Raw genomic sequence first — 14,034 nt, 5'->3', positions numbered from 1 at the left:
TATATATATATATATATATATAGAGAGGAATACCTCGATTATCGCAGTTTATAATTTGATACCAAAATTCTAATTATTGCACTCCAAATACGAATTATCACGGCCGCGAGATGTAGCCCACTACATATGCAACCAGTTCGAGTCACCACTCTCCAGGTATCGCTCCCTTGTAGCGCTTCATTTTTATCCAACGGCACCTGCTCACCACTCGCCAGTAACTGTCTGCCTTTGCCTGAAGTACATGTGGATATTTATTTCTCTTCTTATTTACCCCTACAATGAATGCTAAAAGAAACGAGGATGATATCAAGTCTACAGCTATCAAGAGGCAAGATGGACAGATTAAATTAGAAAACCTGGATTTTTTTAACAGAATATATATATATATTATTATATTTAAGGATGCTTCTTTGGGGAAGGGTTTTATGGGAAACGGGTGGGGGAGGGCGTTAACGAGGTGCAAGTTGTTTCGTGCTATCGTCTGCAAAGGATTTAACTTCGCTGTATCCCCAAAATACATATCGAGCAAAGACATCATTATCAAAGTCCAAGCAAAACTTGAAAATTACTCAAACAGATGCAATATTCCAGAAAATAAACAACATCATAAATAGCAAAATAATAGTGAATCCCAACATTACTCCCAACTTACAAAAAGCCCTATTATCCTTAAAAACGAACCCAAATATAATAATCACAAAAGCAGACAAAGGGGATACAGTAGTCATCATCAACCAAACCGATTACCACAACAAATTAACAGCCATCTTAACCTACGAAAAAATCCAAAATGATCCCACCCCCACACACCTTAAAAAATCAAAACAAGATAGACAAAACCACAATGAAAAACACAACACCCTTGCACCACACGCACCCACTGTATGTTCAGGAACATAAAAACCCACAAAGACTGTTACTCGATACAGCCTATAGTCTCCTACAAGAACAGCACCATTATCAAAGTTCTAGCTAAACTCATCAAACCATTACTTACAATGTCAAACTGTATGATAAAAAAACACAGATGACCTATTGCAGAAAATAAATAACGTTACTTTATTCTAGGAAGACATCCTCACCTCATTGGATGCAACTTCATTATACACTAACGTGGACGTCCCCAGAACATTAGACATCGTATACACACACTACTCGCAGAAGACCATACCCTGCATCGTATGCACAAAATTAACACCCAATGACATCATGAACTTGATCAAACTAATAATATCAACTAACTTCTTTAAGTTCAACAACAACATATATGTTCAAATTTTCGATCTCCCTATGGGCCAAAAATATCAGTGAACAACTAACGGAATTATTCCTGGCACACACAGAATCACTCCTACTCCCCCCCCACCGGCATCATCTTTTATGGCAGATACGTGGACGACATTCTATGCATTGGAGAACCTACACACATCACCACCTTACAAACATCCCTTAAAAATTATAGCAACAGACTGAAATTCACCATGGAAACTGAACGAAACAAATCCATCAATTTTTTAAACTTGACATTAATCAGAACTAACAACAAAATAGCTACTAAAATATACCACAAAGCCACACATATCGGAGACTATCTCCATTCCAATTTATACCATCCATATTCAGTTAAAACATCAGTCATCCTATCACAATTTATAAATGCTTACAAATTCTCCACTAACCGTAATTATCTCAACATGGAATTAAAGAATTTAATACAGGTTTTTAAAAATCACAAATATCCCACACAACTAATAAATTATGCAAACAGAACAACCAAAACAGACTTCCCAACACGTAAGATTATCAAACTGCCATACATACAAAACACATACAGAGCCTACAAATACATTTTCAAACACACTGACTATAAGCTAATATTCACCACGGACCAAAAATTAGCAACTTTCCTAAAACCCACTAAATCTCTCTCACACACACACAAAGAAATATTAGAACACCACAATGTAGTCTACAAATTTCCTTGCCAAAAAGACTGTGATATCACCTACACAGGTTCTACCATCAGGTCTTTATGGTCTAGACCAGTGCTTCCCAAACTGTGGGCTGCGGCCCCCATGGGAGCCGTAGGTTTTGTTGAGGGGGGGCCTTGAAATAATGAAAACAAATTTAAAAGCTTTTAAGACTAAGTAGATTTTTTTTTATCTTAAAAGAAACGTATTTAATTTTTGTTATTTTTTATATTTTAACGGAAAAAAATCGCACATCGGTGTGGGTTCACAAATTTTGCTTCCTGCATATTTCACCGCTTAATGAATATTAGTAAATATATGCTTATTCATATAAGTTTCATTTCAAAGCAGAAATCTAAGAATGTCAGTTTTCATTGTATTTATTACTAATCGTTTTACGGTTCATGTGCTTGTACTGCAAATGTACAATAACAATATATTTATCTATATAAAAATATGAGATAATATACTATGTCAAATGTGTATGTAAGATTCGCTGTGTATGTTTTGTATTGAATATAAATACAATAAATATTATAATGATATATGTCTATATTATGATTTTTTTTTTTGAAGGGGGCCGTGAAATATTTTATTTTTTCCAAAGGGGGCCCCTGACATCCAGAAGCTTGGAAAGCAATGGTCTAGACTACAAAAACACTTACGTGAATGCAACATCCCTCTTCCAGAACATTTAAACACAAAAAAAACGCAACATCAAAAAGAAAAATAGAATACAGAGTACATGGAAGACAGAAATAGCAGTTCATGCCCTTGAACAGAAACATACACCACAAATCGACAAGGCCATAATAGCAGACAAACAAGACAACAAAACAATGCTTAGAATATCAGAAACAATAGCCATAAAATGTGACGAAAACTCAATAAACATCCACCGACCCTACCTAATTTCCGAGTGTTGGAAGCTCCACAACTTAAAAATTAGGTTACGACCCTGACCAATAAGCGATAACAAAAGTCCGTCTAAGGCAGATACACCAAGCCGACGTGACATTGCCCTACACTTATCCCGAAATGTTCCGATGACGATAGCACGGTCGAAACAGCTCGCACCCCACCCGTTTCCCATAAAACCCTTCCCCAAAGGAGTGCCCTTAAATATAATAATATATATTATTTTTAAAAACCTGGGTTTTCTAATTTAACCTGCCCATCCTGCCTCAACCCCCCCCCCCACACACACATTTCCTAACAGCAGACGCATGGAACCTTTAAAATACACTTATAATGCCCTAAAAAATCTTTGAGTAAAAAAGCTAATGTATTTAAAATAAGGGACACTCCTAAACGAAAACAGACTAAAATAGCCATATAAATAATAGTTTTTTAAGAGGAGTAACACGGAAATTTTCTCAGAAATAATACCTATACCATTTTATATTTTGCCAGCCTGGTTGGCCAAGTGGTTTGCGTATCTGCTTTCTAGCCCATAGGCTGTGGGTTCGAATCCCACCATAGGCATGGATGTGTGTGATTGTCTGAAAATACTAGGGATGGTGGTCGGCAGTAGATGGCAAAAGTAGTTGCAGTTGGTGGAGTGGCAAAGACGGAGAGTTGTAGAGTAGGTGCCCTCCCTCAATGAGTCTTTGGACTCCCTGGAGGTGTTACGTAATAATATTAATATTTATAATTATCAAAACGCAATTTTATTAAGTTTCTTCTTTAATTATACTGCTGTCATATTTGCAGAAGTGAAAGATTCTGAAGCAACAGCTGTTCTAATTTTCTGTTCATTTTTTCTTTATAGTCCAGATTGTTGCTTCATTTAAATTTAAATTTTTTGCAATACATGACACCTTTTCACTTTTTTTAAGACAATCCAAAATGTGTATTTTATTATAGAGAAATAAAGTTTCTTTTAAGTAGTGTTTTTTCATACTGTTATTAGCATAATTTAGAGCTGGATTTTAATTCATCACAAATAAATCGGTCCAATACGATTCTTAAGAACAAAGTTTAGTAATACAGCCATACCCTGGTCATATGACATGTTAGGTTGCAGACTGCTGTTATATAACAGAGCCCCCCCCCACCAGATTCCATGCATCTACAAGTGTGTGTCCACACACACTTGTAGATGCATGGAATGGTTTAGCAGTGTTTATAAGCAGTCGTGTGTGCAGAAAGGATATAAAGCATTTTATTTATATTAGATACACAAACAAAAAATTTAGAAGCTTGGCTTAAAGAAACATGCTAACCAGTTTGGTTGTAAATCTACACTATAAAAGCTTTCCATTTCGGCAATAAGATCATCACATTTACAGATAACTGTACTATTAAATATTGTAGCACTTTTCACTTTTTGGCCCCTCATATTTCTCAGAAAAATTAGGGGCAGAATCATATTTAAAATGAATCAACATTGTATTCAAAAATGTGTGAGCAAGTCTAACTAAAATTGATATGGTCACTTAAACAGAATGGGAGAAAAAAAGGTTAGCAAAACAGGTACCTGATGGCACCTTGAGGAAGATCAGGGTCTAGGCAAATCATCTAAGAGAATACATGCAGTTAACTGATAAGGTAGACTAGGTACATAGGATTATCTGCCCTGTCATAGCATTAATTAGGTTTATATGAAACCCAGTTACTTGGTCATGATAGACTGCTGAGCCTGACATCTAAGAGAAGATGAAGACAGGTGTGCACACACAAACACACATATATGTATATATAGTATGAGCTTCATCACTTTTTGTTTGTGCCATCAACTTAACTTTGCATCACAGTATCACCATTTAAGTTTACTTTTGGATTGCATAATGTATGAAAGAGAGAGGAGAGTGTATCATTATAGCCTTTTTTTTTAATAAAAAAAAAAAAGAACAAATTATAAGATATTAGGATGTGATGATAACCAATACAATAATTTGGAGGAAAATTGTTGACAGGGCATTAGAGCTACACGAAAACTTTGTGTAGTACTTACTGTACAACCCTTGAGGGCACATATCAGGAAATTGATGGTGATAATGATGCATGAATTATAATGTGTATGTAGATCTTATATCTGTCATCTCAATGGGTTTGATTTTCCTTCAGAAATTTTTAACAGATTATATTGTTGATATGTTTTGACATAAAAGTTACATACTTGACATTTTGTTTTATTTTTATTGAGAAATTGTTGCACTGTTTATAGCATTCATTAAAGGATTAAACCGTAGTGAAACTACATTTTTATGATTAGGCTATTAATATATTTGTTTTCATGTACATTGCTATTTATTAACAAGTATTATTTTAAAAAGTAATACTCTGTATGTCAGACTTGATCTAGTGAAAAATTCAAAGAAGTCCAAATATTGGATCAATTCATTCTTTTATTTATTTAAGGTATATGCACGTACACAAGCACATTTTTGCATTTGTATTCTTATGGTAATTAAAATCTACACTCCTTTCTTAAAGTTGAAAAATCTACATTTCTATAATTCAACATTAAAAATTACTTTTTATTATAGATCGTTGCTTGAAGTAGGATTATGGTTTTATTTTTGCTCTATCTTATTCCAGGCATTTATTCAAGCAGGACAGAGACCAACTGTGTTGCAGCAGTTGTGTTCCTTGCCATTTCAGTACTTTAGTGACCCACACCTTACTAACATCTTGTTTCCCACTCTGATTGCTTGCTGTCATAACGATCCACATAATAAAGCTATATTGGAACAAGAGATGAGCCCAGAATTGCTGGCCAACTATATAGAGGTAAGTCATATAATACTATACATTAATTTGAAATGTTCAAATATGGGTATGATATGGCATTTCAATTTTTTTTAAAGTTAAGAATGAACAATTATTGTTGTTGTTTTATCCATTCATCAGTGGTGTTTGCATTAATTAAAGAATATTCTTTCATTTCAATTCCATTATAAGGCACAAACGCATTTCATAAAGAATTATGGCATTCTGGTTCTGTTATTACTGAAGGTTGCAGAGTGGAGTTGTAAACTTCATTCAAATTCAATATGTCGATGCTTCCAGAACTTTTAAATATTGCCTTACCTCTTAAATTTTCATCATTTCTCATCGCCAATGAAATATGTTTATTTATTTAACCAAGTGATATCTTTATTTTATCTCCATCTACATTCGCTGTATATATCCTAATTTAAAGCAACAAATCAAGAAACAGTAAAAAACTATTCATTTCTTGATCAAATATTTCAGCATAATCTCAAAACCTAGCACTTGATGAGAATTAAAATAAAACACAAATATTCCAGTCAGAGTCAGTTATGGTGTATATAGATTTAACCTAGAGACTTGCCCTTTGTATTTAATAGCATAGAATATCCAGTGCATTAAGTACCACCCAGGTTCTGAGTTTTTTAAATGAAGATGAGTTAGCTAGTCTCATATGGAGGCAACAGGGTTTCCTCTCTCAGAAACTCGTTTTTTTATCCTGCTCAACAGACAAACCAGCTAGAGGAAAACATACAATTAACAGATATAATATACTAGGCGCATAACTTTAACTGCTTCAGCTGTAATTCCAAACAGTAACTACCACCTGCAGTTCATCAGAAATACTGTATGATGCTGTACCTGTTCAGGGGTTAGCAGTTACAAGTTGCTGAAGCACACCATTTCCATTAGTTGAGATGAGAAATTTCGGTGTGCTGCAGTACTTGGAAGCAATTTAACATGTGATGCATAAATGCACTTAGTGTGTTTGGAGAAGGCTGATGGTTTCAGTGAATTTTACATACATCCTGAATACAATGATTTTGGCTCATACTTGTAAATATTATAAAAAAAAACAAGTGGATATTAGATCCAGCATTATTTCCAAATCGAATGTAGAAACTATAAAAGTTTTGTAAAAATAAGTTAACTAGAAAGCTTATGGGCATTTACGTCTTGCCCTAGCATGGACCACTTTCGAAAACATGAATGCTGTCCAGGTGTCCATATATTCGCTTTCTAATTTAGTCCATTTTTTGATAAGGTTTCACTGGCCTGACAGTTGTTTTGAACTGGTTGGCTCTCTGAAGAGAACCAACCACTTTGAAATAGCTGTCAGGAACTTGAAACTTGTTCCTTAGTATTAAAAGAGAGTTTTTACTCTCTTAGTTTCTACTCTCTTAATTTTCACAGTTTCTACATTTGGCATTCAAATAATTCTGGATATAATATTTGCATCACCGAACGGAAGCCTTTTGGCTCTTTATTTTAGTTATACTAAATATTTAACACACGTCATCTTGATTTACCTAATGTCACAATTGCACAAGAAGACTATAAAAGAAGACTATCTAAGACGATAGAAGACAGAAAAATAAAAGACCAGTCAAGTCATTTAAGAGGAAGACTGTTGATAGGAAGCTTGTGTACAGGAAATCACTTACACTGATGGATGGATGGCATCTGCTTAGCAAACATTTGCTTGAAAAGAAGTCGTTGGACAGTCATGGCACCCACCTTAATAAGATGCAGGATCTCCTTTCACTATGATGACTGCAGCAATCAATGGGAATTTTGGACCATTCTTCCTGTAGGCATATAATGAGGTCATGGACTGTTGTGAAACAGATATCCTTTGACCTCACCTGATGCTCCGCTACATTGCACAGATGTTCAAGAGTTGAGATCGAAGCTCTGGGGAAACCAATCAAGTGTGTGATGTTTATGTTCACAAACCCAGTTACAACAGCAGCCTTATGACACAGTTCATTGTCTTGCTGGAAGAGACGATGGTCAGTTCCGTAGGAAGTATTGCATTGTCTAGAATGTACAAATACCTCTCGGAGTTCAAAGTTCATGGGATCACAAACCGAGGTCCGAGGCCAAAACAGGATCATACCATAATACCACCACCTCTGAATTTCATAGTTGGAGTTATGCACTCTGGTAAGAAACATTCACAAGGCATCTGCCACACCATCCATCTGCTCAATAGAGGATATAGTGTGATTTGTCATGGATCACACTATATATCACGTCAGGATACAATAACATAGCATTCCAAGCATCCATATTCCACTGTACACGATGCTGCATGTTAGTTCGGGTAATGTGGGGCTTACGTTATTGTGTCTTGCATGGAAACCTATTTTGTGAGCCTCAGTTCTGCAGTTCTGAATGTTTTTGTGCAGATTCATACAGGTGATACCTGTAACTCCACATTCAACATGGTGGTTTTTACATATCCTTCATAGCACCTTATGATCACACTCAGTGGGTGTGGTGGGTCATCCACTGTGGGTAGCACTTGCAGTTGACTCCCTGAACTTCCATCTCAGTATAGTATCACCAATTGTTGACCTTGAATGGCCCAAATTTCAGAACAGATAGGCTTGCAGCATAGCATCCTATCACATATGCCTCTTTCAAACTCTGTGAGTTCTCTCTTCTTTCAGCCATTTCATCCTGACACAGTTGCACTGACTCGAGAGCATTGTATTCCTCAATTTATACTAGCTACAAATGCTTGACTCATTACATGGCATGATGAACCTTACTCATGGGGAGGGGGGGGGGTCTGTTGTCTTAGAAGTGTATATTAAACAATTTCATTAAATTTGACTTCATCTGATTCACATTGGTGATTTATTGAGTTTTTTTCATATACACAAAGAGCACAGTTTGATGACTGTAAAAAGAACTAGGAATGAGACAAGTATTTAATTATTATATGACCAAAAGTTGATCTTATGAATGTACAGTATATTATTATTTTCCTTTCTCTCAGGCTCATCTTTTAGATCTTCATCAAGCAGCTCTTTCAAGCCGAGGGAAAAAAGGTAAATATACATAGAATATGTTTTTGTGTGCTTTCTTTGCATCATATATTATGAATACAAATATGTGATACTAGCTTGACAAAAATAGGCACATACAGACTTTCTTTTAAAAAGGTGATATAATGCCAATAAGATTGACTGATAGTCAATCACTCTTTTTGGCAGCTCTCTCCTAATTTGATAAGTCATTGTCTTTTATCATTATGCACAAGCACAGACACACTCAAATAAAAAGAATAGATTCAATTTTTAATATCCTTTCATTCAGAGTAGCTTACAGAGCATTTCAAAAACAATAATGATTTAGAACCAGCCCTTTTCATGTTATCAAAGATTAAAATGTTAAATCTTCCTATCAAAAGCTTGCTAATTAAAATGCAGAAAGTCTGATGGGACTTATCTTTGTTGTTCACTGATGGAGAAGATGCATGTGTTATTTCTAAGAAGAAGAACAGATATAAGAATTAATCTTGATCTAAAATGATATAGAATAATTTAGGAATTATTTATAAAATGCTCTGCAAATTACTCTGAAAGGATATTAAAAATGACATTCTCTCAAGATTTGAAATTGACACAGACTTATGAGAATACAATCTTTGGCACTGGAATTGCAAGATATATTGTACAGTAAGTATTGGACCAATGTGCACCTCCATCAAATAGCTTAACTGTAATTAGCTTTCTGCTGTTAACTGTCCAAGATGTGAATTATAGGTTTACACAATCCATTGTAGGTATTTTAATCTGATGGATGAGTTACCAAAGCAGTTTTACTATTTTTCCTTGAACTTACAGCAATCAGTTCTTTTGTTGAATTTCATGCATATTCAAATGTGTGTAACATAACTATCACTGTCTCTTGTTTTGTTTATTCTTCTTTCTTTTAAGGTTACACGGTGGTCAGCATTCATAGTGAAGAATTTATGGAGACAATACATGTTAGAATAATTACTTTACTTATCATTAAGAAAGTAACATTCAACATTTTGACTTCTGTATTGAGATCATCATCAGGAAAACATACATATGTACAAGCTACATGACACTAAACTATACAAAAGTAAGATGAATCTAAATGTTGGTTAATCATTTATTAGCCTGACTTCTGGGTGAAAAAGAACAGGACTACATTAAACAATTTCTAAAATCCTCTGATATTAAGATTGTCTTCTGTTTGGGGTTGAAGATAGGTCCTCCATGTACTTGGAATAATTCATCCATCATTATTCAGATTTGGAGATGTTTCAGCATTTCACAGGTTTTAGTGCAGTGTAGGGACTTGGAGTCATTTAAGGACCAATTCTTTGGCCCTTAAATCCTTAAAAAATAACTGAGACATCGTTATTTCAAAAGCAGATAAAGGCAATGCTACAATTGTCCTTGATCAGACAGCTTATCTAGAAAAAATGAATCAGTTGGTATCCAACCACAACACATACCAAATGGTGAACTACAAACCGCATTAAAAAGAAGACAAGAGAATTAATCAAATCAGTGATCACTTGACCAGAGGAGACAACCAAAAAACTAATACCACACTATGCGTGTGTAGAATCCACTATGCCTCTGCTCCCAGAATTTATGGCCTGCCAAAAATACACACCAATTCACCATCGAGATCAAAAACAACAACTCTCTTCCTTTTGTAGACACATGCCACACATCTTCCTTCAGGCTGCCTGTCCTTCACAGTCTAATCCAAACCTACACACATAGGCCAGTACATACAAAAAAAAAAAATCATACCACCATCCAGCACAAAAACTAGGAGTCATCAGCACCCTAACAATTTGCTTCGATGAACAAGTTCTGAACCAAGAATTTGAAATTATTAACCAAACGTTTGTAAAAAATGGCTACAATAAAAAAACAGTTCGCAGGATCCTCCATAAAAATGCCATAACCATAGCCAAATCCCCAGCAAAATTAAAAAATTTACTCATCTCTTCTGTACCTTGCCCACCCAGGGGTCTACAAAATTCGGTATACCTGTAACCTACCTTATATAGGGGAAACAGGACACCCACATCCCAATTAGAAAAGATGAACACAAATACCACACTAAATACCTCCACCAGACCACGCACTTCCATACATATGTTTTCCTGATCGAAACGTTGAATGTTACTTTCTTAATGATAATTAAAGCAATTATCCTAACAGGTGTTGTGTCCCCATAAACTCTTCGCTTGTTTTATTTTTATATAAAAAACTGTTTAGATAGTTTTGTATTAGTATAATAAGGGAGGTAGGTGTGATGAAAGGTTGATTGGGCTTCTTAGTTATGTATAAGGATATCTGCAGATTATCTAACTGAACCACCCAGGCTACAGGAGTGATGCAATATACAAAGAAGACGAGAGGTAACTGAATTATGTGACATGGGGCACATAGTATGACGAATGACATGACTCAGGTGTATATGGAGGAGATACTAGAGCTTTTGCATAAACTAAATAAAAATGTAACTTCGTTACATATGCTGAGTAGATGTTCAGCAGAATTGGCTGTATAATTGAGTCTCAGCACAGGGAATAACGTACATTCTTTCCATAACAGAGGAAAGAATGTACGATAATCCCATTGTACAAGAAAGATATTGGGAAAGTTAGCGCTTGCATACAGAAATGGGTTGACAGAGAATCTTTACTTTGCTATGAGAAAGTTATGGTTAAGTTAGACAAGGAAAATGACTACTTCATGATATTACTGGACTTGCTAAAGGCTTTTAACAGGATGGTTTGGGGAGGGGAAGTCTGAAAGAACTAAGGTGACCAGTGATGTACTGATATCAGTTCCTGGTCTATTGGGAGGGATTTGATTGCAGCTGCTTGCATATGTAGTGGAATGATTTGAATAGATGTCATGTTTTGCACTGTGATGTGGTAGGATCTCTTTTTGGTAATGGTCATTCTAGAAGAAACTGATCAGGTTGGGAATCTTAAAGTGTGGAGAGATAGGAAACTGAAGATCAAGAGTCATATAACAAAATACAACTAGAGAATAATACTGCTGCTGAAATGAACATTGTGACTTGTAAGGATAAGGAAATTGTTGTGCAGCCGTCTTCTGGTGGAGAAGGGGATTGTGGAATATAAATTACAAGGATCGATTGAGAATGTGTGGGCTGAACACACTAGCAAACAGGAGAAATAGTGATGATCTGATATAATCATACCAATAGGCGGAATATTTGATGTGATAGAGAACATCCTTGGAAGTCAAAATAAACGTAGCCAAGAACGGGAGCGAGAACTAGATTTTCTCTCATAGAGCAGTGTGTGATTGGAATGCTTACTTCGAGGTGGTGAGTACTAGTGCGAATGAATTCAAGAAAAGGTATGACAACTGGTGTGGGTAATGTGGTGCTTCCCTAGAAGTCTCTTCACTTAATATTTGTCTCTGACATTTCTCCACATACTAAATGTGGAGAAATGGGTAAAGTTGCTTTGCTATCTTACTTTTCCTGAATAGCAGGGTATACCTATATTTTAAATTTAAGGAGGGCTACATCATGTCCTTCTTCTCTTCATGCCCCCCCCCACTCAAAAAAAAAAACATTACTATCAATTTTGATATAAATAAAACTAATTTTAGATTTTCATATTAGTCTCTATATAATTCATATAAATATTTTGTATTCCTACATCAGGAGTTAAAGATAATACCCAGGATGTACGTTGGATTCTGACTACAAGATTTCCTAAGGATCGATGGACAGCTGCAAAGCAGTTCTTTTCCACAACTTGAACATACCTTATAATGCTTGCAGAATTAAGGAGACTGTTAGTAATTAGGTTATGTAAATGAAGTAATTTTACCGTCGTAACTCTAATCCGTTGTCCCCTGTATATAAAAGCAGCATCACTTCGATATTTGATAATGCTAAACAGTGTTATAAAAAGAAACAATTTGTAAATTTGTTCATATGTAATGTTTGCTAGTAATGGTTATTAAAATATTTTCTTTTCTTTTTTTAATTCTTGATAGTATGTTTCTCTCTGTGTGTGTGCATTTATTTTGATGTATGACAATCCTACTTTTTATTAGATTGTAACTGATATCTTTTCATCATAAGTAGAAATGAATCTTCATTGCAAATAATCTAAAAAGAGTAGTGGTGACAGGCAGTAGTATTCCAAGTTTTTTTTGACAAAGTAGGAAAACCCAGTACAGGAGCTCCCATTGTACAAGTCTTCATTAACTAAGCCCACCCATTTCCATGACCTAGAAATTAAAGAAATATACGTAAAGAGCAGTGGCAGCTGCATATACAAAAAAAAAAAAACTTTTTTTTCTTAATGAATTTATTAAAATATTTAAATTTCTAAAATTTCATCCTCACTACGAACAAACACCAATAATAAAAGTTTCGTATCAATAGCAATGACAAGCACAAGTGAAGATTCGTGTTAGATCGCAGTGCATTTGTTTTGTGTAACGATAATTGAAAAAATATAATCCTTTTCATATTTTCAACAGTGACACTCGTCATAATTCAGCCTTATATCTATAATAAATAAATAATTATGTTCTTTTAACAAAATAAAATAAGATTTACAAAAAAATTCACCACGAACACGCACCAATAATAAACATTTCATATCTCACAGAAATAACACACGCAAGCTTATGATACACTGCCCAAGCCACAGTCTATCTAATGACATATGAATATTGGTGTTAGATCGCAGTGCATTTGTTTCGTGTAATGATAATTGAAAAAATATAATTATTTTCAACAGTGACACTCGTCATAATTCAGCCTTGTATCTATAATAAATAAATAATTATGTTATTTTAACAAAATATAGTACCACCAGCACGCACCAATAATAAACGTTTATATCTCACAGAAATAATGCGGTAAAGCTTATGATACACTGCCCAACAGGCAGTGTGTCTAATGACGTAACGTTTAATGACAAGCGCAAACGAATATCGGCGCTAGATTGCAGTGTATTTGTTTTGTAATCTAAAGCGTTAATCGAATAATTCCAATTATGAACTATTCAATCAATGTCAAAACATAAGCTGTAACCTCTAACATGTTGTATTGCATTTATTTAATGTTGTAAGCATTGTTATTATTTATAAACACAAAATTTAATTTTTTCATTTTTTCCTTGGGGTGCTGCAGTGTCACAGTGCTTATGTGCAGGCTGCCACTGGTAAAGAGTCCTTTCATGTATTATGATTTCCATGGCAGCACATACCAAACAATCACAAACATTTGTGCCCACTGGGATTCGAACCTGCAGTCTGTTGGTTATAGAGTGGATATG

At 34.9% G+C, this 14,034-nt stretch overlaps 1 protein-coding gene across 2 annotated transcripts in view; it reads left to right on the top strand.

Moving 5' to 3' along the window:
• Positions 1-12,685, top strand: part of ssp3 (SCAPER domain-containing protein short spindle 3) — a 460,137-nt gene extending 447,452 nt beyond the window's left edge. For both annotated transcript variants that reach the window (XM_090403385.1, XM_090403386.1), the window contains 3 exons: positions 5,514-5,705; positions 8,695-8,746; positions 12,402-12,685. In XM_090403385.1, the coding sequence (XP_090259511.1) occupies positions 5,514-5,705; positions 8,695-8,746; positions 12,402-12,499 (342 nt within the window). In that variant the 3' untranslated portion in view covers positions 12,500-12,685. The remainder of the gene's footprint in view (positions 1-5,513; positions 5,706-8,694; positions 8,747-12,401) is intronic.
• Positions 12,686-14,034: the final 1,349 nt, after the last annotated feature.

The sequence above is a fragment of the Typopeltis vanoorti genome, chromosome 14, assembly GCF_054136105.1.
Source record: "Typopeltis vanoorti isolate ZY-2024b chromosome 14, IOZ_Tvanoo_1.0, whole genome shotgun sequence".
NCBI lineage: Eukaryota > Metazoa > Arthropoda > Arachnida > Uropygi > Thelyphonidae > Typopeltis > Typopeltis vanoorti.
This window is presented reverse-complemented; position numbering and strand designations above follow the sequence as displayed.